We start from the raw sequence: 27,063 nt of genomic DNA, 5'->3' as shown, positions 1-27,063 counted from the left end.
TAATATTAGCTTATACATTTAGGCCTACAGTCTATTTGGGGTTAATTTTTGTTTGTGGTGCTACGTTAGATTTAAGTTCATTTCTTGTGTATTAGTGCTTCATGTGGCCGTGCTGTAGAATAGAATAGGTTACTTTCCTAGAATTTCAAAGGAAACAGGCTATCTCACCTTCACTTATTTTTTTCAAGGAGCACAAGTTAGTATGAGCATGTGTTACAAGGATTGCCAACTCATTTTACCATTTTACAAAAGGCCACAGGTTCATTTGAGGCTGATGTTTTTAACTGTCCTTGCTACAAGTGTGCAGCCCTTCCCTGCAGAGGTCAGTGCTACTGACAGTGTTCTTACTGGGGGTGTCTGTGGGTCAGGTGTAGTCCACTTCCCTCAGCCCTCCTGTCTTAGAGGGGGATGAGTTCTTTCTTGTCCCTTTTCCAAGACTGCTTTCAAATGGATCCTCTAGCTCAGAAGCTGGGATAGGCTGGGTAGAAGCCATAGCTTCCTGTTGAAGGGGTGACCACTGGTGGGGGTATCCCCTGCTGGCCTAGCAGTGACTGATTTTACGGGTTTTTAGAAGGAGCTGGGAATAAAAATTTTTATGTGAGATTGGTGAATGAAAGAATAAAAAGATATTTGGAGGTCCTGCTGATGTCCCATGGTGCTGTTGGACACCAACCTGGCTGTGGGCCACAGCTCCACTTATTTTTTCTGGGTTCATGGGGTGCTTTGCTGTTTTTGAATCTTTTATTCTCCTTTTTCGTTGGGCCTTTCCCTTGTCTGAAGAATAAGCCAAAGCCATCCCTGTAAAAAAAATTAGGAAGAAAAAGTTGCTCTCCATTCTTGCTGCTTGTTTGCTTTCTTTTCCTTCTTTCCCTCCCCCTTTTTTTGTGTGTGTTTCATAACAGGGTCTTGCTATGTAGCTGGTCTTGAACTTGAGATCCTCCTTGTTTCCACCTCCCAAGTGCTGGATTATAGGTCTGTACCACCATGCCCAGCTTCCTGCTGCTTTCTTGATCTGCCTTCTGGTTCTCTTCCCAAATTTGCAGACAAAGCTGACCTGTGGTATAGGTACTGAATGTGTGGAGTAGCTTTCTGTGTGCTTTTATAGTCCTAGTATTGCTCATTTCTTAGCCCTCTTCCAAGTGTGGCACACAAGGTTCAGAGAACCTTGGGATGAGACGTGTCTTTTGGCAAAGGGTATCATTACTTAGTCTGGAAATGGAGACGATGTCATTCAATTTGTCCTGAACAAACGTAGGCGTAGGCTGCTGTCCATTTTCCGGATTGGAGTTTAGGACTGAGTTAGCTAGGTGTTGCGTTATTCCTGGGAAAGTGTTTAACTTCACTCCTGGCAGTTGTATGATGAATGGATCTACTGGTAGTTGTATTATTGGAAGATCACAGTCCCAAGCTCATGGTCACATGTCGATCTCAGTGGGGCAGGCTTGGACCCAGCCAGCACTTTCAGGCTTCCCCATTCTGGTCTTCGCAGCTGTCAGCACCTGACACTGCTATTTGCGGTGATGATCTGAAGTTGCCTTAGATGCATTCAGCTCTTTGTAAGTAAGTTCTAGTAAGAAATGGTACTACATCAGTCACTACATGTTTACAAAGGTGAAAATATTGCTCGGAGTGATATTCTAAGGCAATAATAAGATGTGCAAGCATTTATATACAAGTACAGACCACATGGTGTTATCTGGTTTTAGTACTTGCTTATGGAGGGTATTTAGTGATAAGTCAGAAATGTTTTAAAGCAGCTGTCTTTTGTCGTTCTTCAGAGACACCAAAGGATTATTGTGGGAAACTTTGTCATTGTTCTTGATGTTCACCTCAGGAAATTAAAGAGCCAGAATACACTGATTCCTTTGTAATCCCATGAGATAACAACACATACATATATATGCATGAATATGTACATACATATATATATGCACACACACTATATATATGTATACCTAAAATGTTTGTGTTTAATTTTTTTCAACACTAAAAATACATTTTGAAAGCAAATTGTCACTTACAAAAATAGTTCTTTTTAAAAACACTGCATAAGTGTTTGTTCCTTTCACATCTCCTTCATAATTGGATAATCCAATAGATTAGAGAATCCTGAAATTTTTTTAATGACAACAACCCCATGTCCCTATGGATTGGCTTTTTTTTTTTTTTTGGTGGCCCTAGGGTTTGAACTCGGCCTCACACTTGCAGGTGCTCTTACCACTTGAGTCAATCCACCAGCCCTTTTTTGTGATGGGGTTATTCGAGATGGGGTCTCGTGAACTATTTGAGTCTGGATCCTCCTCGTGAGTAGGTAGGATTACAGGTGGGAGCCACCAGCATACGGCTACATGGACTGGCTTTTGAGGGAGGGGGAATCTGGAAGGCTATTGCTGTTTTTGAGAGACCTGGCACTGAATATGTTTGGTTTTCTGTGGTGAATGATGGAAAGTTTAAAGGTATTTTAGAGAAACAGTGTCTATTTTGGATACTAGGAGGTGACATTGTGTGTATTTGTTTAAATTTGTGAATTTCTGATTACTCTTGTAGGATATAGCACACCCTGACTTTTTATTGACAGCATATCTGTCTTCCTTGAAACTGATTTGCCTTAGAGACTGGATAGAAAGTGATGTAACATCCATTCCTATACAAGGACCAAAAGTAGTTTTCTGGGGAGGACTAAGGCATAACTTTTAGTCATGAAAACCAATGACATGAAAATACAGATTCAAAACTATTGCTGTAATTCGTAGAAATAGTAGGTGATTTAATTTTTCAGCTTTTCAAATATATGAAATACTGAAAAAACATTCACAGTAAACATTGTGTGAACTGCTAAGAAGAGTTCAACGTTTTACCACTGACTTTGCAGGTAACATTTGTCATCATAGACATACCCATCCTTTAGCCTATTTTATTTTTTGGCGGTTTTGGGGGTGGAACTGGTGGCCTCACACTTGCTAAGCTTGTGTTCTACTTCTTGATCCGCCCCCAGTCCTTTTGCTTTTAGTTTGCTTTTCAGATAGTGTCTTACACTTTTGCCCAGGCTGGCTTCAAGCTGCAATCCTTGTATCTCCGCCTTCCAAAGTAGATGGGAAGGCTGGTAGAGTGGCTCAAGCAGTAGAGTGCCTGCCTGGCAAGCATGAAGCCCTGAGTTCAAATCCCAGTATCACCAAAAAAAATGAAGCAGCTGGGATTATAGATATGCACCACTGCACCCAGTCCATAGCTTATCTTTTTGATGCACTTCATTTTAGAGCAAATTGTGGGCCTCAGTTTACCTCACCCCCAATAACGTCAGCATATGTATTATTAATGTTTGTTTATAGTTCCTTTTTAGTAAAATTTACATATGTGAAATGCACATACTTTAAGCATGTGGCTCATTTCATTCTGAAAGATGCCTTTTGCTGCAGCAAAGCCTGCATGTGAGGCATGTGTTATAAAAGACATCTCAGGCCATTTGGAGGGATTTCCTAGGAGGAGGTTTCCAGTAGAGAAAGAAGACCTCATAGGTTGGCTTGTCATTGGTTGTATAACCTAAGGGATACATAGGAGCGAGAAAGTACTTCACTTTTTTCTATTAGATATAGTGGCCAAAAGAGTGCTGGCTCAGAGAAACCCCTCTAGAGTACTGTGTGCCCAAATGGTCCTCACTTGGGTGTTACACTCTGTCATCCTAGAAGTGTGTTCAAGTCAGCAGCTTCCATTCTGTCTTCAAGCCAAGCTCTTTGCAGTTTGAATGGTGGCAGAGTGGTTGTGTGCTTTCTTGTTAGGAATATCAGTGTGGATCTTTTTAAGGATCTGCTTGCTGCAGATTACTTCCAGGTTGTGAATTCGTTGCTTGTTTTCCCTTCCTCAGACAGCATCTCCTATCTTTTCTCCTTTGTGACACAGTGGCTGTGTATACTGAACAGCAGCAGGTCTTTGTTCTTCCAGCCGTGCCTAATTGCCATGCCATCTCTCAGATCTGACCCACACCTTGCTGATGGCCTTCTCAAGGCTCAGCTTGGGGCTGCATTGGGATGTGGCCATCAGGTGTGACCCTCTCTCTGTTGTGTATCACCACTGTCTGAAAACATGTCTTACCTTATTTATTATAAAAAAATTCAAATACACAGAATATGTGGGAGAACAGTACACTGCAGTTCAGCTACTCAGGAGACAGAGGTTGAGAGAATATTCAAGGCCAACTCAGGCAAAAAAGTGAGATCCTCACCTTAACAAATAAGCTAGGTGTTTTGTGGTCGCTACATCCATCAGAAAAACATCTGATCTCAGCTATGAGGGACACATAGGTAGGAGTCCCAGTCTGGCCCAGGCAAAAAATGAGACCCTACTTGGAAAAATAACTTAAAAGTAGAAAGGGCTGGGGGCGTGGCTGAAGTTGTAAGAGTGCTTGCCCAGGAGGTGCAAGGTCCTGAGTTCATACCTTAGTACAAAAAAAAAAAAAAATCCCAGCAGGCAAATGCCATAACACCTGCCACTTGGATCTACCAGTTTTTGTTTCCCCCTGTTTTATCTGTGTAAGGATAAGTGTATGTGTGCGCTTGCTTTTTTATCCTGCTGAATTCTGTGTGTAGCTTTTGTGGCTCTTGTCTTGGGGGCCTAAGAATGACCGTTCTGTCATAGCAGTGAGGACGCTCATCTGTGTGAGCATTGTCAAACTTGTCAGTGGCTTTCTGTAACTTTATTTAGTATTTCATGTTCAGATTTGCCCAATTATGCCTGTTGTTTCTGGTGACCCCCTTGCCCCCACTACTGGGGACTGAACCCAGTGCTTGTGCATGCTAGGTAAGTGTTCTGCCATTGAGCTGCTTTCTGAAGTCCTTGGGGTTTTGGGTTAGGGTCCGCCTATGTAGCCCAGGCTGGCCTTGAACTATCAATCCTCCTGTGTCAGCTTCTTGAGTGCTGGGATTAAAGGAGAATGGTACCATGCCCATCATGCCCAGCTAAGAAGAGTTTTTATCATAGTTTCAACTATGTATAAAGTATGTGGGAGTGTAATCCCCACTCACTGGTGACCTGGCCTTAGCAGTTCTCAGCTCAGAGGTGATACTCCCATCTGTACTTCCACCACTTACCTCTATACTATTTTAAAGCCATTCTCAGATTGTATGCATGATTTTTAGAAGTATCTTTAAAGACAAATTAAATTATATATAATCATGTCATTGTTACACCTAAAAATAATAATTCCTAATGTTCTCAAAAGTACAGTGTTTCAGTTTCTGGTTGTCTTATCTGTGTTATGAGCATTTTTAAATTGTGCAATGAAGAAAGGGAGTACTGCTGTTTTGAACCACCTAACAACTGGCTAGTACCAGAAGTTCTGAATGTGGCTCCCAACTTTTACATCTAGCATCTTTTTTGCAGGGAGTTGTTGGGTTGGGGATAGGGCTTGAACTCAGGGCCTCACATTAGCTTGATAGGCGCTGTACTACTTGAGCCTCTCCACCAGCCCTACATCTAGCATCTTAAAGTGTGTACACAGTATGCTTCCATGAGTATTTTGATTCTAACACTTCTTTAACAAATTGTTAATGTCTTGGTCAGATGTGACACTTGATTGAGGTCAGTGGAAATAATGGGGCAGAAACTGGACTTATAGAGTGGCTACCTGTGAACTAACACTGTCTTGGGGTGGGGGTCTTGCTGCTGTGGTGTGGTTTTAGTCCTGAGAAGTGAAGATGAGAGTTTATTTCCCTACCCTCATCCCCATCTTTGCCCTCTACCTTGATCTGACTCCTGCTGGCCTTCCAAGATGTGTAATGCTGCCATGTCAGTGGTTTGGTTTCTGTGATTTTCTTCTGAATTTAAGTACCTGGTGGAGAGGGCTACATCTGTCCTCATCTCTGTAGCAGGGCCTGACCTTGTGTCAGTGACAAACAGATGGTGGTGCAGTGCTCCCATGGCTGTGCGTAGTCACAAGTTTGCCTGCTTTGTGCCATGCTCGTTTTCTTTTTTGCTAGGCCAGTCACTTGGGAAGAGGTCCAGCTCTGCAGGTTTCAGAATGCTATCCATTCTTGGTGTCTGTAACTTTATATCATCTTCTTTCTTAATTGCCACTCTGGGTGGGGGCAAGGGTAAGCATTTGTGCCCCCTTGACCCACAAGTCCCTAGGGAGCTTTGCCAGGCCCTGATGCCTGGAATGTTTTTGCTATAATGAACCGCACTGTGGTGAGCTTGCTTGCAGTGAAGTCTTTGCGTGTGTTTACTTTTGAAAGACAGATTTCTAAAAGTTAGTTGTGAGATTAAAAGACATAAGCACTTTTAATGACAAATAGAGCCCAGGAAGTCTGTTCCAATTTATATTCCAGAAGATAGGACAGACATTTCTTGTTTTTTGTTTGTTCGTTTTGGTGGGACTGGGATTTGAACTCCGGCTTCACATTTTCAAAGCAGGTACATACTACCCACGGAACCACACCTCCAGTCCATTTTGCTCTGGTTATTTTGGAGATGGGGTCTCATGAACGATTTACCTAGTCTGGCCTTAAACCGCAGTCCTCCTAATCTCAGCCTCCCAAGTAGCTAGGGTTACAGGCATGAGCCACCAGCGCCCAGCCTTCTTTCCTGTTGTTGTGTGAGTACAAGAACTTTGTAGAATGTTCTCCTCCCAAGCCCCTACCCGCACTTGGACGCACAGCTGCAGAGTCTAGCTAGGTCTCAGTGGAGGAGGGATGGGGCAACATTGGCAACAGATCTTGGCTGAGTTGCTGCCTGGTTTCTTCCTGCATGCTTGTTCTTCCTGGGTCTGGCGTGGGCTCTGGTGAACTCAAGGTTTTTGGCTTCTTTGTTCCAGGTTATACTCCTGGCACCCCTTACAAAGTGTCCTGTTCCCCCACTAGCGGGGCTGTGCCACCATACTCCTCTTCCCCCAACCCTTACCAGACGGCTGTGTACCCCGTGAGAAGTGCCTATCCCCAACAGAGCCCATATGCCCAGGTATGCTTGGGCACGCCCTGCACTGGGGAGGGAGGGTTGGTTCCATCAGGTGTCCACAGCCGTGGGACTCTGTGGCAGTTGTCTCTCTTCTCTCCACAGCAAGGCACATACTACACACAGCCGCTGTATGCAGCACCCCCTCACGTCATCCACCACACCACAGTGGTGCAGCCCAATGGCATGCCAGCGACTGTGTACCCTGCTCCCATCCCTCCTCCTAGAGGCAATGGGGTCACCATGGGCATGGTTGCTGGGACCACCATGGCCATGTCGGCAGGTGAGTTCTTGTTCCTGGGGCCTTGTTCCTCCTGTGTCTGTTCAACAGCAGCATGAGAGCTGGGGTGAAGTAGGGGGAGCCCCTAAAGACTTTGGCCTTTGGCTCTGACTTTCAGTTGTGTGGAAGGACTGCATACTCCCTTCTCCTATCAGGAGTGTGGGGTGTAGAGTAACAAACTTTGAACTGAGTGACCTTCCTCTTGGGGCATAACTGAGGAGCACTGACTGAATTAGATGGAATCACTGTGTGGTGAGCTTGGTGGGCCATTTAGCATTTTGATGAGGAGTGACCAAATGCCTCTGGCCTCTGTCCCCTGTGAGCATGTACAATTTGAATAGAGGGGGCCACCTTATGTTCTAGGTGGACTGGCCCTCTTAATTCTTCTCTTTAATGGGAGCTGCCTTACAGGACGTGTCTTTAGTTCACATTGCATTAATGGGAATGTTTGCATGAATCTAGGAAAACTGGTCTTAAGTGTGTTGTATTAGTTAATAGAGGTAATAACTACTTGTAGAATCCCTTTGACATTTATCTTTACTTTCCCAGGTCTGTCTAAGTCATGAAAATAGAAAAATAGAAAAGGGTTGGGGATGTCTCCGTGGAAACCTGGGGCTTGCTTTTGTCTAGGGATGAGATCACCTCCTGGCCTTTGGGCAAATGTGGCTGCTTTCAGAGTACAGTTGTTTGCCCATGACTAGGATTTAAACACACACACACACACACACACACACACACACACACACAGAGGTCATGCTAGAAGGAAAGGTACTGCAGGATTCTGAGTGTTTCTGCTAAGAATTTTCATTTCATTTGGCATTCCTGTACTTGCCTGTCAAGGCAGAGAAGACTGACACGGACAGAGGTTGTGGGCCTCAGACCCCTGGAGGGAGGTGTGTGGAAAGCAGCAAGTAATGCCTGAATTTGAGGTGGTGTTTACTCTGAGATAGACTCAGGTGGTCACTGCATTTCTGAAGTTGTAGGAAAAATGTGTTTCTCTTGATGTACTCAGAAGCTCAGGGAGTATAAAATCCCCACCTCATATTTTCCCTTTTTTTTTAAATCATGCTAACCACTTGTTAGTATGCAGTTTAATAGTATTAACTATATTCACATTGTTGTAAAACATCTCCAGAACTTTCATCCCAAAGATGTGAAAATCCTGTACCTATTAACAAAAATACTCTAAATTTGATACCTTTTAAGCGTCCTGTGTATGTGGAATTAATGCACAGCATTTGTCCTTTTGTCATGGGCTTCTGCACTAAACATAGGTTCTCAGGGTTTGCCTTTGTTACACATGTGTCAGAATTCCTTTAAGGCTAAGAATATTTAGTTTTTTATTTGTAGTTTATCATCTGATCTGTAAAAATAATTGTGCATGCTCTATGAAGGGGAGGCACAAAAAGCCTTTTATAAACATAACTGTCGATACAGGCTTGCTCTGAACACCTTTCAGTAACAATGCATCTTTTAGTTTTTAGGATAATCCAGTGAGTTTTGACCTTGCTCTGAGTCAAGACCATGTGCTTCTCCTTCACAACATGACCATGCCCGTAGGCTTGTCAGAGGTTGTGTGTAGCTGGGCTGAGCAAATCTCCCTGTGAGCGTGTAGGTCCTTCTCATGTGTAACATGCTGCTCTTTCTTCCAGGTACCCTGCTGACTGCTCATTCCCCAACTCCTGTTGCCCCTCACCCAGTCACTGTGCCCACTTACCGGGCCCCAGGAACACCCACCTACAGCTATGTGCCCCCTCAGTGGTGATTACCCTGCAAATAAATGTAAGTGACCAGTAAAGGCTGGGTGGGCCCTGGCGAAAGTGTATTTCCCTGTGGAGAACGGTACTAATTAGGAAAACGCACCTGAGCCTTGATCCAAGAGCGATGTGTTCTTACTGGGACTACACAAAGCAGAGAACAGAGGGGAACCATTGAGTATTTACTGTTTACTGTTTACACTGTGCATCCTGATCTGTCTGGAATGTTCTTGCATTTCCCTCCTTCCTGCTGTGGGAAATAGGGTTCTGGTTGTAACTGGATGTCACTGTCAGGTGGGTGGGAACCAGGTCCACTGGCCACTCTTTCAGGCCCCAGTGACCCTTGGACCTGAGTTTTTGAACAGTGGTGCCAGAAGAGTTCAAGTGACTGTCCGCCTGTCGTTCTCCCCCAGGTGTAAGGATGGAGCTGTGCAGTCACATCATTGAGTTCCACAGCTGGTGCTGCAGGCCATGTGCCTCCAACCAGGACTTTCTTCTTAATGCTCTCGACACTTAGCTAAACACGACTACGTCCCGGCCCAGCAGGCCCCAGCGCCGTTAGTCTCCAACTAACTCTGTGGGTTGCTCCTAAAGCAAATCCTGTTTTGTGGACTGCCTGGCAATTTTTTTAGCTAACTGTAACGATAAAAAAGGGAGTATTAATCTATTCTGAATCATATCTAGTTGAATGCATGTTTTAAAAAACAAACACAAACAAAGCTTGCTCAATCTACCTGCAGTGACTGATGCAAAACCATCATATGCAAAACCCAAAGGAATGGAAACATATTTTACAACTTGTATCACTAATGCACTGTTGTAATGTATGCAGTCTTCAAGTTACATGTGTTAAAAGTGAATTTCCTCATAGAGCATCTGGAATAACTGAGCTGATCTTCAGCTACTTGGGGTTGATGTGGTTGCCAGGTGAGGATGTGGACTTTTAGTTTTCATCCACCTGTTTCTTTGGCACTGACTGAACCAGAAGGGAGCTGCTGCAGGAATGGGGAGAGTGGGAAGGCCACAGTAGTTCCGCACAACTGGTTAGTGGATGTCCCTTTCCTTCCGTTTAGGCTTGGTGGGTTCTGGGAAGCAGGGACTAAAGATCATCATGCAAGATGAGAGTTGTGTTAGTCAGTACAATGTGGGGTAAGAGGTGGTCTGCATGTCAAGATAGCAATAGTCCCTGCCATTTAAGTAATCATTACATGCCTCTTAACAGATCAGAACGAGGCTTTGTATATCTATTGGAAAGTCCTGTGTAGAGCTAAATTATTTTCCTGGAATGGAAGATAAATGAAAGAGAAATAGCCACACTTGGAGGAAGTATTGTCCTCTCTTTTATTTAGCTTAGAAAGTCATTCCTTTTTTTTTCTCTCTCTGAGAAATGTTTGAATCAGCTGAAAACGTGTCTGCACCCCACAGAGGGCAAAGATTTTAAACTGTGTGTTATGGAGAAAGTTGTATATTTATGAATGATTAAAAGGGAACAAGACTGTATTTAAAATTTCTCATGTTTCTTATAAAGAGGCAGGGCTGTGGATGTATTTGAAAATACAGAAACATGAAACTTGTCCTGGGGCCATACCTATTGGTGACTTGACCTCTGTGATTGGCTGAAGAGGACTAGAGCTGGGGTAGGAAAAAAGAGCTGTGTGTGTCTGTGGTCCGTGAGTCTCATCTCTTCTTGCAGCTGAAGGCACTCAGCACCAAGTAAGTATGGACAGCAGAAAGATCCAGGCAGCATTGGAATATACTTGGCTGCCAGAATCTATTGTGAAAAGATTTTGAGTTTAAAATCTGAATATGTACATAAGAAATCAAGAGGATTTTTTTTTTTTTTTTGGCTTAAATATACCCAGTTCTCATCATCGGGAGTGTGTATCTGTTCTCAGTGGGGGGCCAGAGGGTTGAAGGCATGAGGACTCATTCCCTTTCAGGGGTCTCTCAGTCAGGCCACATCTTCTTCCCATCCCATCATTGTTTGAAATACTGTGTGCTTTGGTTGGAAGGGGAGTCTGTGCTTCTGTCTCTGGCAGCTGGTCAGTGCTCTGGCGCTGGGGTGGAGGTCGCCTCATTAGTGGTCAGCCTGGCAAGCAGGTTGAACACCTGGCCACTGAGCTTTTGGCAACCCTATTTTTTATAGTAATGCCCTTCATAATTTTATTTTAACATTTCATAAAAAGTTTAGGAAGATTTTTGCATGGATCATTATAAACAGAAGATTCCTTACTCCCAATGTCCATTAACATAGATTGTTTACTGCTAAGTACTTTAAGCGCTTCATGAGCACTTAACCTGTGTGTGTGTGTGTGTGTGTGTGTGTGTGTGTGTGTGTGTGTGTGTCCATGTGTGTCCATTCCCGCAAGTCTGTGGTGGTGACCCCATCTGTGTTTGCAGTATCAGTAGATTCCAAGGGTTCCAGGGTCTTAACAAATCGAGAAGGCAGTTTTCCCAGGTGAAGGATCATAGGTCAGGAGAACATACCCGTGATTTTAGTATATGCTTTTAAAAAAGTTCCCCACGAAAATGGCAATATACAGGAACCCTTGCCTGAAAGGGGTGACGTTAGTTGCCTTCGGGAGGAAGTTACCTAGGCTGTTTCCAGGCCTGCTCGAGGCTGGCACACATGGTGTGTATTTTCAGAAGAAAGAATGGGTTGCATCCCCTCCCATTGGTTACGTCAGCTTCATAAACACGTTTCCTTACGATTTTAAAAAATCTTTTCTTGTGAAAGTGAATTGAGAGACTATCAAATCAAATACTTCTGCATTGTATGATTCATCTGTGTGGACATCTTTTTCAATTTTGAAACCATCAGGGCATCAGCTGTGAAATTTAAAGATTTTAACCTAACAGCATTCAGTTCTAGTAAAATTAAGGACTAAAACTAGGGTCAGTATTCTGTTCCAAAACTGAATTATTTGGTATCCCAAAAAAATTGTGAGATTTTTTTCTTTGCTTTTTGTGTGTGTGACATTCCTGATTTGAGAGTCTTTCAACTGAACTGTTGTTCTTTTATAAGTTGAGACAGGCAAGCAAAGCAAAGGGCCTAATTCCTGTAAACATGGACATCATTATGGCTGTTTTTTAAAGTTTGCTCTCTGCCTTTTCCCCTGAGGCTTGGGAGGTGTGTATTCATTTGCTGTGTAGTTGTTGCTGCTCCCTGCTCACAGAAATCTAGTTTGGATGTGGGCTGGAGGTTGGGTGAGTCTGAGAAGTGAGGCCACCCTCAGGACATGGCCAGTCGGATAACTGGCAGGAAAGCACTTTGAGAACCTGTATGTCTATTGTGATCCATCTTTGAGAACATTCCAGTTGGTGTTCTGTGAAACCATTTCTCTAGTGCTGTGCAGGAGGCATCTGGCATGGAGTGTCCTGCACTTTCCTAGCCAAGCAGCCCTACTGCCTACTTTGTCCCAGCTGCCACCTTGCTGGGACAGAGCCAGCCCAGGAAATAATTTGTGTGTGTTTTGTGGGGGAGAAGTCAGCAGCAGGAAGGAGCTGATCTTTGGATGGTATGGAGTGCCCTGACCTCTTGAGAAGGGCTTGGGCTTTTGTGAGGGTGCCAGTCAACATGGTAAGAGGCTGGCACACACCAGCCATAGTAAATATTGGGGCAGCTTTATAAAGGAAGTTCACATTTCCTCACCTGACCTTTTCAACATTTGGAAATAGTATTACTCTGATCCGTTGGGCCGCCTTCTCTCATCAAGCAGCTGATAGTTGGCTGCTGCAATTACTGGTTGGCTGGCACTGCCCAGATGGCATAGGACCTCCTGCGGTGCAGTGACAGGTGGGGTGGCTGCTGGTCCCTTCTCTCTGGTGCTTTCTGAGGGGATCTCCAACGTGTAAGGAGTGTGCCTCAGGCAGGGCTTGGCTTAGCTCACTTGCCCCACACATCCCTGGGGTTGTGTATGTTTTTTCTGAGCTGCTCACGACTCCCCTGTACTTCCTGAAAGGCAGCCAACTTTGGGATATACTACAGATGACATACTGAGGGGAGGGTGTGCCCTTGGTAGGAATGGTGAAATTGGTCTCGCAGGGCTCAGAGGATTTGTTCCCATACCCAGTTCATTTGATAGAACAGAAAACATTCTAGTCCAAAGTACCAAATCAGTTGTTACTTGGGATGAGGATACAATGATAGCATGTGTGTCCAGGGAGCTCCAGTGCACTTCGGGAGGGATAGGGTGTCCCAGACAAGCACTGCAGGGGGCTGTCCAGGCAGGGTAGCTGTGGGCTGTGGTGCAGACAGTGGGCAGTAAAATATAGACTAATTGGGCCAGATCTGAGACTGGCTTCCCATAGGGTTGCTGTGCCAGCCAGTCAGAGGGGAGGCCCTAGGGATCCTCATGGGCTGTGGCTGAAAAGGAAATGGTTCCTTTTTTTTTTTTTTTCCCTGTAATTTTTAAATACTCTTTTTTTACACTGTTGGTACTTTTTTTTAAGCTTAAGTCAGCATTGTCTTCCAGTGTTAAAAGGCATCCCTCGCCTCTGCATTGAACTTATGTGTCAATACAAAAGAATGGACCATCTGTCCTGAGCCAGTTCAATTAGGTGTAAATTCATACAATTTTAATTTTTTATGCAATCTGATGAGTAGATGAGCTCAGATTTAAAATTCTTCAAAGCACGTTTATTGTAACAAGAATTGTTATGTATTAATACTGCAGTTTTCAATAAAGATTGACTTGTGTTGCATATTGTGGTTTTCACGATTTTTTTCCATGTGGGTTCTGTCCAGAGGTAACTTGGCTTGAGTAGGAGGAGGTACTACAGTTTCTCATGAGTCAGTAGATTGCCAGGAGTGTTGGCTCAGAACCAGGGGCCTTGGCCATGCTTAAAGGAGCTGTTCTCCCAGATAGGATAGGGACAGAGGCAACATTGGGCTCCTCTTTTGTGGCTGGGGTGTTCTTGGGAAGATTTGTTTCCTCCTTCATCAGGGAGGATGCTGAGGCCTGGACCATTTGTGTGTCAAACCCATATTTTCACTTACACACTATGGGAGCAGCTGAGGATGCAGCAGGCCTCCAAGCCCTGGGGAAAGGGTAGAAAGGGACATTCAGTATACCCCACACTTGGTCCAGCTCTGGGGCCTGCTTTCCACTTCCACTGCTTGTGCTACTGTCTCCCTTGAGCTCCTGGAGCATGTTGCCAGCCACCTGAGTCTGCGTCTATCCCCACCAGAGCCCCAAAGACATGGCTAGCCCCTAGGCAAGCACCCCCACACCCCCTTTCTCCCACACACACCTCTGGAGCTGCTGGGCTCGTTCTTCTGTAGAGAAAGGCTTAGGGCAGAGAGGGCAACAGGCACAGGAAGGTTGGGTGGATGCATAGGAGAGAAAATGTACACACACAAAAACAACTGCTGCCAGCCGGGTTATTTTTCACAAGTTTTTTTATGAAATTAAACGTGTTTTCTGGCTTGGAGAAGGAATAGTGCAAGAGTGACTGTCCACACTGCTGAATCCTGCGGGCTCCGGACTGACATGCAGGCCTAGGCTGTGCTGCCAGGGCTCTTGTGGGATGTGGGCCCTTGCCACACACCCATTCCTGGGGTGGGTGGGTCAGTCAGTCCTGGGTGCTGGGCTGCAGAATTCAGTCCTTATGGCTTCTCACGCTCATTGGGATAAGGCAATCTTTCCGTGTCACAGTTATTTTTCTCCATTGTTAGAAAAACAAGATGACAAAATCCAAACAAAAACACGAACCAGATGGTTCTGTAGCCACTCCATGGCTACAGGTGGACTGGTCCCAAACCTGGACCAGAGTATGTGGCTGACTATGGTTTTGTTCTTCCCACTACACACACATCACAAGTGAAAGGGTGTCCAGCAGCCAGCATAGAGAGGGGCCGGGAGGCAAAAGGGCAGCTCTGGGCCAGATGTTTGGGCAGAGAACTCCTGGTTCTTGCCCTCCAAGATTGTGAGTGGCCTGGCACCACCAGCTGAGTCGGGGACCTGAAAGAACTGGAGAGCAAAGGGGCACCCAGCGTGGCTTTGCAGGTAGCTGGCAGCCTTAGAGGAGATTTGTCCTGCCCGGAGAATCAGGAGTGGGGATGATTCCAAAGCAGATAGAACCTTCTGCATGTCAGCCTGGTTGTTTCTGGGCTGTGGTTCCCAGGCTCAGTTGGTGGAGGCCCCACGCAGATCTGTAGTAGGCAGAGGGGGCAGTGGGCAGGGTACGTAGAGGTGCTCGTGCGTGTTTGGGGTCCTGCCTCTCCCAGCTGATCTCTTCCCTGAACCAAGGATGGGAGCACAGACCTGTGTACCCTGGGGCACCAAGCAACTCCCAGACACAGCCCTGCTCACTTCCAGCTTGCAAAACAGGAGGGTCTGTTGGAGTGGGCCTCTGGGGAGAGAAGCAGGTACCGTGGGGTGGGCAGATCCACAAAGTGCTGTCAAGTGGCTGCTGGCTCACTTGCGGAAGGGGGTGAGCCTGCTGATGCTGTGCCAGAAGGTGGTTGGCTTCCACCTGGGCTCCTCCAGCACCAAGACCTGCTGCTGGGGCCGACTGGTGGGCAGTGTCGGGTGCTTCTGGCGAGTCAGGTAGCAGGGCCTGCTGACGGCTGGGCAGGGAGAGATAGCAGTGGTCATTGGTGTCCTGGGTGTCAAGTGGCACAGGACGCTGGGGCCCATTCAAGGTCTCTGCCTCAGACTCCCATGTGAGAGAGTTTTCCCACACAAGGCTTCCCACATAGGGCTGATAATATGCAGGAGCCCAGGCTGCCTGGAGCCTCTGGCCTGGGCTTTGCTACTGCAGCCTGAGGCAGGCCAGCCAGAGGCCCTGCCCAAGGCATGTGATGTTTTGTCTGTGGAAAGGTGGAGCTAGGTCCTTCCTGGGCAGCTGTGAGTGTCAGGCAGCAGCCTGGGGGAGTGAGCACTGTCCCTCATGGTACCATCCGGAGAGGATGGAGGGGTCAGGAACAAGAGCAACCATATACCGACGCAAATTTTGTCATCTGTGGCCCCTTATTACCAGCCTTTGGGAACACACGCCTGGAAAGGGCAGCAGGCACTTCTGTGGAGGTCCAGGGGGCTAGATAGCTTTCCTTTGAGCAAGAATGTAACAAACGGCAGGGTAGTGGGATTACCACCCACTTACCTTTGGGCTTCCCTGTGGCCTGCTTGCTGGCATTCAGCATGGCCTGCTTCCTCTGCAGCTCTGTGATGGAGAAGCCTGTGGGGAAGAGCACACGCGAAACTCCACCTCATCTTCCTACCGCCCTGGTGTTGTCCTCCCATAATGTCCAGACTTCCATCAAACTGATCCCTGGCCACAGCAGGGGCTGGTCCAGTCCTGCTCAGCCAGTCTGCCTTGCCAGCCAGGGCAGAGGATGAAAATCCCCACGCTTGGTCTTTGCCCCTCCATCTTTGGACCCCATGCCTCACTCCCACCTGTCCAGTGTGTCTCTCCACTGTGGTGGAGGCTCTTTTCCAGAACCAGAGCCAAACTGGTCACTGCTGTGTGTGAAGTTGGGGCCCATGAACAGGATGGGGAGATGTCCGCTTACCTGGGGCAGGGAGGGTTTCTAAAGCCATACCTACCTCCCCCTCCATGTTCTCCCAGGGCTCCCCCAGGTCCCAGCATGCACAGCATGTCTGGGTGTGTATATGTGCAGTGAAGCACCACTCCCAACCCCAGCCAGCAAACTGAGATGTGATGCTTGGAGCCTCACCAAGCCCTGAGGCCCTTGTGCTGAGATACCATGTGACCATTCCAAGGTGGTCTGTGAAACTGCTGGGCAGGAGAGCTGGGGAGCCCTAGAGGTGGGGCAAAGCTCACCAGGGCTTCGCACCTGTCTCCTGGTCCAACTGCACCTGCTCTCTCTCCCTGATGAAGGCCTTGAGCCAGCGCTCCTTCTGCTCAGGCTTCCTGGCACACAGTAGATGGCTGTCCCCCGAGGCACTGCAGTATAGCCGGAAGGCATTCTTGATGCTCACATGGAGGTCTCGGTCCTTCCCATCCTCCACGTCCACTACCTCCAGGCCATCCATGTCCAGCCGGCCCTTGTAGTACAGCACGTCCCGGCGGAGCAGATCCTGCCAGATGCTGCTCTGAGCCCTGGCTGTCCAACTGGTTGCTTACCTGCCCATGTCCATGGTCTGCCCAACCCCCTCCAGCCAGCCGCCACCTCAGCAGATAGCACACGACAACAGTCGGGGCCTGGTGTAGCCCACAACAGTGCTAAGTGGAGGAGCCTCGTCTCTGGTGCCCAGTCACCAACGGGCTAGCGGCAGCTCTGTCTTCAAGATGTGCAGTGTGGTAGGAAGACAGCCCCACAAACTAAGGCAGTAGCCCCCATGCGCAGCAGAGTACAGTAGACAAGGAGGGCTCTGTGGGTGGAGGTGTGAGAGGAGCAGAAGCAAGCAGCAAAGGGGAGGCTGGGAGACAGCTGGAGCAGAGGGCCCTAGGGCGAGCAAGTGACAGCAGAGGCTTGAGCAGATGGGCAGGGGAAGGAGGGTGTCTCACAGCACTGGGCCCTGGTCAGACAGAGCCATCCCAAGGTCCCTGAGCTTACCCTGCAGAGAACCACCCTCATCTCATCCCACCCCACCTCACCTAAGGGCCTGACCATGGTGCCCAGAACAAGGATTGGCTGGGGTTGGCTCAGGCTCCTTTCCACTGGGTAGCTTCACCCAGCCCTTAGCTTTACTCTCCACCTGTGCTACATGAGGCCTGTCCAGCAGGGCAGAGAGGTTGGTACCTTCTTACAGTAGATGAGCTGGTGGTCAAAGAGAAAAAACATTCTCTGCTGACTCTTGGCTTGAGGCTGTGTAACACGGGTCAGCTCTCCAGAGTAGATGAGTTCTGAGCTCCTGACCAAAAGATCTTCCCCCTGGGAGACTCCAAGAAGAGCCAGGAGTGAGTAGATGTGCCCACCTTGGGTTTTGCTTCCTCCCTCCATGATGGGGGGGGGTCCCACTGCATCCCCACTAAGGTAGGCCAGAGTAGGAGCAATGTTCCTGAAGCCCGAGTTCTCTGGGTCTCAAAGGTCGAGGTTGTGGGGTGGGAAGAAAGGTGGGCAGGTTTGACCTCTTCTTGCAGAGTAGAACCCTGCTGTAGCTGCTGACCTTGTGTGACTCTTGAGCACTGGAAAGGTGGTTCCTTCACATTGAGTTGTGATGTCCGTGTAAAATGCATACTGGTTTTGAAGACAGTATGAAAGTGTACAGTATCTTATTAATAATATTTCATGTTGATTATAAGTTGAAATATTTTGGATATATGGAGTTAAATAAAACATTGTTAAAATCAGTTTCATCTGTTCCTGTTTTAGGATGGCTACTAAAAAGTATGAAATTCTGGATGTGGCTCATATGATCCTTTGATTGGATGGCGCTACCCTAGAGAAAAATTACTCACCTCTGCAGCTAAATGTGTGTGTGTGTGTGTGTGTGTGTGTTAGTTACTAGAGTTTGAACTCAGGGCCCCATGCTTGCTAGGAAGGTCCTCTACCACTCGAACCACTCCACCAGCCCCTTTTTATGTTGGGTATTTTCCAGACAGGGTCTTAAAAACTATTTGCTTGGGCTGGTGTGAGTGAGCCACTACTAGTACCCAGCCAGCTAAATGTATTTAGTATCTGAAATCCCACCATGTGGGGTTCAGACTTTCAGACTAAGCTCTGCCTCCTTCTGGTTTCTTCCTGAAACTGCAAACCATAGCCTGGGGCTATGGGCAGCCATCCCCTCTGGGATGACTGAGCTGTGTAGGTCCTTAAGCAGGGTTGAGGCTCAGAACGAGCCACCACCCAGCTCAGTTCCCCCATCCTGGGACTTCAAATTCAGTTTAGTGATGGGGTCTGGGTATCTGTATTTGTAATTTTCTGTGACTGATTCTGATTCGTTTTCAGGTTGTTTCTTGTCCTGACAGCTGGCACTATGGGTAGGGAGTCCTCAGGAGGAGGTAGATTAATGGATGGCAGAGGAGTGGGGTATCCTGTGCCTCTGAAAAACAGGAATGTCATCGTCAATTCAAGGTGGGGTGTGGCCTTAGAAGGTAAGACTGGAAGATACATGGGGAATGTGCAAGTAAGAAAAACAATGAAGAAGCCTCAATGCATGCTGATTCAGTTTTGGTCACACTCTTGGGCTTAAACCTAACTGTTGGAAGTTCCAGAAATTAAAACTCAGGGATCTAGCCTGTCCCTGAGGGCAGAGGAACAGACTGATACTTCTGAGAAACAAATTTAACTCTGAAAGCCTAGGTTTCCCCCTGAGCTGGTGGTGGCTCAAGGGAGGAGTGTGGTATTTATTTCATACAGGAAGGTGGCTTCCAGGTGCCAAAGCCTGGCTCTGGGAAGTACCACTGAAGGCCTCATGCCTATGCAAGACAAATCTGCTTTCCAGCCCAAGCATCTTAATCTGCTAGCTCCCAGGAGCATGGAGGCTCCTGCTTCTGCTCCCTCCTAGACTTGTGATGGGCAAATAAATATTCTGAGCAAGGGCTCTGTGTATTTCCTGGGCCCTGGGGCCCTCACCTCCCAGTCCTCTATGGAGCTCTGCCACTGAGCAATCTTGTCAATGTTTTCGAGTCTCCGTTTCCGCTCATTGATGAGCCGGGCCACATTCTTCATGGCATGCAAAGCAGCTTCAACATCCTTGAAGTCCCTGTGCACAACAGAGACAAAACTGCTGCCAGCTGGAGAGCTGAGAGAGCCTAGGAGCCTGTATCCTCATGTGGAGCTGTCTCTGTCTGGTCTGGGAGTGTGCCCCTTTGCTGTGGCCTCACTTGCCAAATACACAGTCCTTGTCTTCTCCATAAGTGCCAGTGCAGAGCAGAGCTTAATACCCCAATAATGTCCTCTCCCCCCACTGAAACGACAGCTCGTGAGGGCCCGCCTTGCTGCGTCCTGTGTTGTTGCCTCAGTGAGTACAGTAGTACACAGCACACTGCAGGTGCTCCAAAAGCAGCCTTCCCATCTCACCCTCCTACCTGTGCTGGGGGTGCGTGTACTTGAGCAGCTCTGCCAACTGCAGGGGGTACTTGCAGATCTTCTGCACAGGGGTCAGCAGGAAACCATCCAGGGAGATGTCGATCATCTTTTGCAGCAGCCGGCAGGCCTCAAAGAAATACACGTACTTGCTGAGCTTGGTGAGCCGGGAGAGCTCTACACAGGCGTTGGGATGGTTGTTGCAGTATTCTGAGTAGATCTGGAAGTCTGCTTGCTGGGGGGTAAAGCTGGAGGTTATAGGGTGGCTGTCTCCTCCCCCAGGCAACTGGCCACACATCAGGAGGGCCAAGAACCTCTGCATTTCATCTGGCTCTTTGCACCTTCTTCACTGGGGCATATGTTATGTGCAGTTACACCCACGGATGGGAAAAACCTGTGAGAAGTGTGCTACCCAACTTTCTCAGCAAGGCCCCTGGCAGATATTTTAACTGTGTATCAGGTTTGTTTGTTTTTAAATGTAACCAGTGGTGCTAGTCAGGAAGGCTGATCTATGCCAAAGCCAGGGTGCTGGAAGTTGGACAGGTGCCCTTTGCTCACCCCCATATCGCTGCCCCAGGGGAGGTAAGACAAGCACCTGCCTGATCTCGTGAGGCTGGAAGCGCTTCACCACTGCATTTACAGTGTGCGGGCTGTAATTCCACACAAATTCATTTGGCCACTGCGTAAGGAACCCCAGATTCTGCTGTGAACAGACCCCCGGGGCGCTCAGCTGATGGTTCAGCTCATCTTTGTTCTCCACTGTGGTCAAATAACATCTTCCCAGGCTGCTGCCCAAGTCCCCTGGCCTTGGGTACCTTCACTAATTTGGGTTTCCCTGCAAATGCAGAGACCACGCTAAAACTTGTAGGGTAGGGCAGCTGGGAGTTTGGAAGCTTTTGGGAAGAAAAAGAAGTGCAGGTTGTCTGGGCTACTGCAGGGAACCAGGTGCAAAGGGAGGTGAAAACACAACACGGGAGAGGGAAGGCCCCTGAACAGAGGTGGTGCTGAGCAGCAGGCTTGGGGATCAGGTAAAGAAGGGCATGCTCACATGTTCCAGGAAGCAGGCACCCAGCTCGCTCAGGTGTGGGCACTCCCTGTTGAACTTCTGCTCCAGGGCCTTCACAAATGCCTTCTGGCAGCGGTAGATGTCCTCAATGTTCCCAAAGATGGTGCGCAGCTGCTCCTCGCTGAACATGTCAGCACGCTTGCGGCACTGCCTGATGTAGCCCTGAGGGCCAGGCACCATCAGGCTCTCTCTGAACCCTGCCCTCCCGCCCCAGGTCCTGCCTCACCTCACAGATGTCCTGATGTAACCCTGAGGGCCAGGCACCATCAGGCTTTCTCTGAACCCTGCCCTCCCGCCCCAGGTCCTGCCTCACCTCACAGATGTCCCGCAGGTGCTTGATGTAGTCCCGCTCTGTGCTGAGAATCTCCTTGATGACGTTGGTCCGCATCTGGTCCTTGCTGTTCTGTGTGTCCATACCACCATCCTTGGCCTCACCATCCCCAGCCTGTGGGGCCTCGTCGTCCACAGGCTCATCCTGGTTTACACGCAGCTGCAGCCAATATGAGGCCAATCAGTGCTCTGGGTCCTCTGAGTCAGTCCCCGTACATTGCATGTGGCAGTGGGGAACTGAGCCCCAGAGGGCTGGCTGGATGCACAGTGGCCAAGGGCTCCCCTGGAAGATCCCACAAGTGCATCACACCCACAGGGTGGGGACAGGCAGGGTCCAGTGGGTCTGATGATTACAGCCACTATTAGTGTTATTTGCAGGCCATCTGTCTCCTTGCAGGCCCATGTCCCTGAGCTCCCCTCCTGGTAGACTTCACTTGTGCTCAATACAGTGCTTGGAGCACACAATAAGAACTTCTGAGTCAGAACCTGCTCATGGTGGGCTGTTTAGGGGCTGTGATGCAGGTGGCTGTGTGGCATGGTCTTGCTGGCTGTCTAACCTATAACTTCAGGAAAGATTTGGGGTGCAGAGAGGGCAGTTTTACCCAGGGGTCTGGGACAGAATAAGTACCTGAGTGCCAGGGCCTCTCCCTGGCCTTTTGGAGATGGAAACTGCATTCCTTCCTTAGACACGAAAGGTAGCTTTAGGTGGGATCTGGGTTCCCTCCCTATGATCTCTTGGGTTAATGACTATTTTCGAGGTGTCAATTTCTACCTCCCAGGGCTGTGTTAGTGGGCCACCCACAAAAACATCCTGCAGTGCTTAGTAAGGGAGTCCTTCATGGTGGTGGGATTCTAACATCATGCCTCCACTTACCCTTCTTGTATCTGACCTGCTAGTGTCTGGCCCTAATGGCTGTCCAGGAGGGAATGGGATCAGGGGATAGAGGAGGTAGTGCCTCTATATCTATAGCAGTCGAAGGGCTGTCTGTGTCACAGTTCTCTGATGGTGCCCATCCAGCCCAAGGTACCAGGTCCTCTCAGCAGGGAAGTGCCCCTCCCTGGGATTCCGCAGCTGTTTTAGGTCTGGATTTTTCTATTTTTATGCTTACGCTTTGAGACAAGAGCTATACCACATATTCCAGGAAGGCCTGGAACTCACTATATAGCCCAGGCTGGTTTTGAACTCTAGATTCCTGCCTTGGCCTTCCAAGTGCTGGAAATGACAGGCATGTGCCACCACGTCTAGCTTGGGCTTGGGTTTCTGAGCAGAGCCAGGAGGCTCTTTCTGAGCCTGGGAGAAGCACAGATTGGAACCATACCCGCACGAAGCTGGCTGGGAACCACCCCTCGCCTTCAGCGACACGGCCCCACCACCATTCTCTGTTGGTGGCATCCATCACTTCGATGACATCCCCAGCTTTGAAGCCCAGTTCCTGGTCGTCCATGGTGACATGGTCCCAGAGTGCTTCGGCACAGACCACACTGCCATCACTGATGAGCTGAAGAGAGAGCCATCGCAGGTGGGTCAGTGAGGGGAGGCTGCCTCGGACCCCAGGCTGAGACTCTTCCCACTTTCTGTTCTCACCCACAGCAGCCCCGGGAAGAGGGGATCCTGATTCACATGACAGAGGACCTGACAGAGGTTCTCTCTGGGACAGCAGCTCTTCTGCAGCAGGGCTGTGCCCTGGGCACATCTGGACTGTCAGGGCTTAGGGACAGAGCCGGAAGTGAACTTGAGCACAGTCCGGCCATCCTATAACTCCTTCCCTGCTCTGCTGTGTGGTGGTGGGCTAGGAATGGCCAGCTGCTGTAGGCTTTCCTAAGCAACTTTCAAAAGGAACTGAGAGGCTGCAGTGGGCTTCTTGAGGGATTGAAGTGCCTGTGAGGTCACCCAACAACCACAACAGGGCCCTGCCATTGTGGAAGCTGGATCCCATTGTCCTGAGTTTTGATGCCTCTGCAGAACCAGCCTCATGGCTGTTTGTCCCCAACAACCCAGACATGCACACCAGCAGAGAAGCACCTTCCCAGGGTTCTAGGTCCCAGTCTTAGGAGTCTGTTTTAAAAACTTCGCACTCTCTTCTCTTTATATCTCTAGCTCGAGGACAAGTAGTTACTTCTGGCAGCTGCTGACTCTGCAGCAGGCACCTCTGCATTGTTCTTGTGCAGTGTCACTGTTATCAACCACTTTAAACCTAGCTGACAATTCTCTGTATTGGTTTCTCTCAGCTTAGATCACCGGTGAGGTTCCTTTCTCTGGAGTGATGTGGACTACACATCAGCCTACTCCCCAGCCCCTCCCAGGCAGCCCTTGTGCTTGGAGCTCTATTTTGCATTGACTGCCACCTGCTCTCCCTTTCCTGCAATGTGGGCTGTTTCTGCTTCACAAGCGATGAATGGCTCCAGGGGCTTAGGGCAGGAGAGGAGGATGGGCTGGGGACTGCACAGTATGGCTTCCTGATGGGACTGAGTGCTTGCACTGCCAGTCACAGCCATCAACCTGGCTAAACTGTGAGGGAAGAATTGGAGCATCCCTGAATAGGTCCTCCACTGCCTGCTCCTGCTCTGAGCTGCCCTCCACCCTGTGCACCTCTCCTGGCCTCCCTGGGTGCAGCAGAGTAGTGCTCATGCTGATCCACATGGTCACCAGGTATGCCTGCAAGCTGGGACTGCCTGTACCTCCACCCTAGTTCCAGTCACTGTCTAGAGGTCTCTGTGCCCGTGGAGGTAGGGATGGGAGTAGGGGTTGGGGCACAAAAGTCTGCTCAGGCTGGGCGCTTTCCTTCCTCGAGGGAGGCCTGAGCGGGTAAGTTCAGGGAAGGACCAAACACTGGTTCTTCCTCTTTCCCAGAGCTGACACCTGCTCCAAAACTGATGAAACCTCTACTCAGAATCATCCACGACATATACATATTTGTACCCTTTTGGTGTCTGTGCTTCAGGTGCATACAGTGACCCTAGCACACAGCACTGGCTTATTTCTGGGGAGAGCAGGCTTCAGACTGCTGCACTTATTCTCAGCTACAGTGACCTTCCGTAGGACTCAGCAAGGCCACCTGAGCCAGTCTGCTGCAGGTGCAGAGCCTGCGCACCTCCTACAAGTGGCCCTGCATGTGAGGTGCTGAAGGACGTGGTTCAAGGGAAAGCAGGAAGTAAATGCTCCTGATGGTGAGGGTGAGCAGTGAGAATGAGTAGATAAATGTGCCTGGCCTGGGGTTTGAAATTCATAGGCCACAGGTCTGGGGAACGAAGCCAGGCACTCAAAACAGCCTAGCTTCCCTCTGGTTCCCATCCTAGGAGGTTCCTGCTTTGGATCAACTAGGTGAAGCATCTCCCCCTGCCCCCGGAGTCCTTCAAATGAGCCCTGGCAAAAAAGCTCCTCTCCATTGTCCTGTGCCCTGCTCCTTTCATCCATTCTGAGTCCTGGAGGGCGCTATGAATCCTACATGATTGCTTTCCCCAGTAGCCGCTGGTGAAGGTTTGGGAGGTGTGGGACAAAGAGGCACCATTAGGGATAAGCTCCACACACAGGCACCTGGAAGCCATGGGAGTTGGTCACCTTTGTTGCTTCCAGAACTGCAGGGCACAGGAAGCAGAGTTTCCAAGCAAGTTCTGTCATCTTTTCTCTCCCATTAGTGCCCCAGAGTTGCTAACATCTGCCTACTTGTGGAGAGCCACACATGGGAGGCACTCTAACAAGTTACAGCCTTGACGCTAACCAATGCTGTGATGTAGTCATCAAGATACAATGTGGCTCAAGGCGGCAGAGACACCCATGTCCTAGGACATCAGAGATGTGCCTCACCTGCATGGGAGCTGGGCTGGTGTCTGCAGATCCCTTCCTGGTACTCTGAAGCCCAGACTCAAGCTGTCAACCTGAGGGATCCTGCCTGGCCTGGCAGTGGGGAGCAGAGGCTGTCTCTGAAGCATAGGGACATTGTGTGGGAGGAGACAGAGGCTGTGGGGGGGGGCAAGTTCGAAACCAAGACAAGCCAGGAGCAGAGTGCACAATCTCTTCCTATGCCTCTGAGGTTCTGACTGGCCCTGGGGAGGGCAAGGCTGCCAGGCTGTGCTTTGAAATGCCCCCTGAAGACCATCACCTCCCCTCCCACCCTGTCATCTCTCTCCCTCTCATGCAGTGTGGTGGTGGCTTTTAGCAGTATGGCCTCTATGTAGGGGATGCTTGGGAGTGTGTGCTCAAAGTGCCCACCAAGGAAAGCAGCAGGGCCTCTGTCCCTGGGGAGACTGATCGGCACTACCTATTTAAGACCTAAAATGGGAAAATCAACTGCAGTTAACGTGTGCTGAGGTGCCCAGGCATCCTCCACAGCCCTTGTTCAACCCCTACACAAGTACATGCCCAGTTCTGCCCTCCTGTGGTCACATGCGCACCGTTTTCAGACCACCACAGCCAGCCAGTCCACAGCTTTTCAGCATCCTTGTTACACAAAGACGCACCATTTTGTCCCCCACCCCCACCCCCAGCAGAGGACAGACAGAAGACCCCTGGCACGTGTCATAGCACGCCCCTCAGTTACCCTCATGGGGACACACCCGGGAGCGCCCCAGACCTGGTCCAAACAGCACATGCAGTGGTGGGAGGCCTCCCTTCTGCGTGCGGCATGGAGGCCGTGGGTGACAGCAGCTGGAGGGCCCACCGGGCGCCACTCACCCCAGCGCGTTGCCCCCCAGCGCGGGGGGGCCTGCGCTCAGCTCAGCGGAAGGCCAGCAGGAATATCAGTACGACATTGATGAGCACAAGAAGTACCAGCACTGAGGAGACCACCACGCGCTGGGCGCCCGGGGGCAGGTTGCAGCGCAGCAGGGCGCGCAGGGCGCTCCCGGGCGTCGCGGGGCCGCACCGGGACTGCGGTGTCCTGGCCATGACGCCGGGCCCCCCGGCTCGGCTCCCTGATCCTGCGGCGCAGGGCCGGAGCCGCTGCCCGTAGCTCCCGGGAGGGGAGGGGCGGAGCTGCCTGAGCTCTCGGGCCGGGCTCCTGCCGCACACCCGCACAGTGCGCCGCGTCTCCAGGCCTGGAGACCGGCAACCTCCGAGCGCACTGACAGGGATGGGGTGGGAGGAGGGCCGAGCAAGACGGAGGGTGGGGTAGGGGGCGGTAAGGAGGCACGGGGGCGGGAGGTTCTCAGCCGTTGTGTGTAAGCGCGATCTGCTCTTGGCACCTACTTGGGAGGGGGCGGTGGGACCTAGCAAACAGGCATTCCGGGGCTAAAATGCCTGGCCATTGTCGATTTGCGGAGGATAGATCAGGGATTCTGATTTCTAATAAGGCTGCCTTCAGAACCCATTCACAGATGAGTATGTGGCTCAGAAAGACAGGTAATTCGTTCAGTCATAAAATCATCCAGGAATACATGGATAGCAGAGCTAAAATTTGAACCCTGACCAGACTGGACATTTGCCCATCAGGGGGTGTCATTTTGTTCCTTTGGGCAGGCAGTGGCTTCTTCAGCCACTTTGCAAAAACTCTTATGTCAAGTTCCCAAGTGTTTCCCTGCCTCCACCAGAACCTGAAGCCTTAACTGGGCAGGTGGAAAGCTCACATGCAGGAGTCTCTTTCACCCTGTTCACAGCAGAGAGCTCTGACAGCAGTCAGCATGTCCCCTAAGGTTAGGACTCTAGCCTAGAGGAGTGAACACAGAGCTCAGGAGTGGGGAGGTTCCTGGGTGGAAGGCTGCAGGCGCAATGCTGAGTCCTGAGGCAGGAAGAGTCCCAGGAGGGAAGGGATGG

At 49.5% G+C, this 27,063-nt stretch overlaps 3 protein-coding genes across 5 annotated transcripts in view; 1 reads left to right on the top strand and 2 right to left on the bottom strand.

Annotated features, from left to right (window-relative positions):
• The window catches only part of Fam168b (family with sequence similarity 168 member B), a 31,917-nt gene extending 18,234 nt beyond the window's left edge, over positions 1-13,683 (top strand). For 2 of the 3 annotated variants that reach the window (XM_074070444.1, XM_074070443.1), the window contains 4 exons: positions 6,806-6,948; positions 7,027-7,225; positions 8,875-9,004; positions 9,393-13,683. In XM_074070444.1, coding sequence (XP_073926545.1) covers positions 6,806-6,948; positions 7,027-7,225; positions 8,875-8,987 — 455 coding nt within the window. In that variant the 3' untranslated portion in view covers positions 8,988-9,004; positions 9,393-13,683. The remainder of the gene's footprint in view (positions 1-6,805; positions 6,949-7,026; positions 7,226-8,874; positions 9,005-9,392) is intronic. The other variant, XM_074070445.1, reaches the window with a different exon arrangement.
• A 679-nt stretch (positions 13,684-14,362) lies between these two features.
• Positions 14,363-27,063, bottom strand: part of Arhgef4 (Rho guanine nucleotide exchange factor 4) — a 233,766-nt gene continuing 221,065 nt past the window's right edge. The window contains 10 exon segments of the mRNA XM_074070442.1: positions 14,363-15,453; positions 15,456-15,550; positions 16,087-16,161; positions 16,781-17,024; positions 17,690-17,821; positions 19,466-19,595; positions 19,921-20,153; positions 20,967-21,146; positions 21,298-21,474; positions 22,634-22,813. Coding sequence (XP_073926543.1) covers positions 15,073-15,453; positions 15,456-15,550; positions 16,087-16,161; positions 16,781-17,024; positions 17,690-17,821; positions 19,466-19,595; positions 19,921-20,153; positions 20,967-21,146; positions 21,298-21,474; positions 22,634-22,813 — 1,827 coding nt within the window. The 3' untranslated portion in view covers positions 14,363-15,072.
• On the bottom strand, positions 22,675-26,373 carry Smim39 (small integral membrane protein 39). The gene is made up of 2 exons (XM_074070446.1): positions 25,987-26,373; positions 22,675-22,813 (listed from the first exon to the last, which is right to left on the bottom strand). The coding sequence occupies exon 1, from the start codon at positions 26,197-26,199 to the stop codon at positions 26,029-26,031; it is 171 nt and encodes a 56-aa protein (XP_073926547.1). The 5' UTR covers positions 26,200-26,373; the 3' UTR covers positions 22,675-22,813; positions 25,987-26,028.

This window comes from Castor canadensis, chromosome 4, assembly GCF_047511655.1.
Source record: "Castor canadensis chromosome 4, mCasCan1.hap1v2, whole genome shotgun sequence".
Taxonomy (NCBI): Eukaryota; Metazoa; Chordata; class Mammalia; order Rodentia; family Castoridae; genus Castor; species Castor canadensis.
Note: the sequence above shows the minus strand (reverse complement) of the source record. Positions and strands in the feature narration are given on the sequence as shown.

Coding starts and splice junctions, on each gene's coding strand:
- Smim39 (XM_074070446.1), bottom strand. CDS start 26,199: ATGGCCAGGACACCGCAGTCCCGGTGCGGCCCCGCGACGCCCGGGAGC.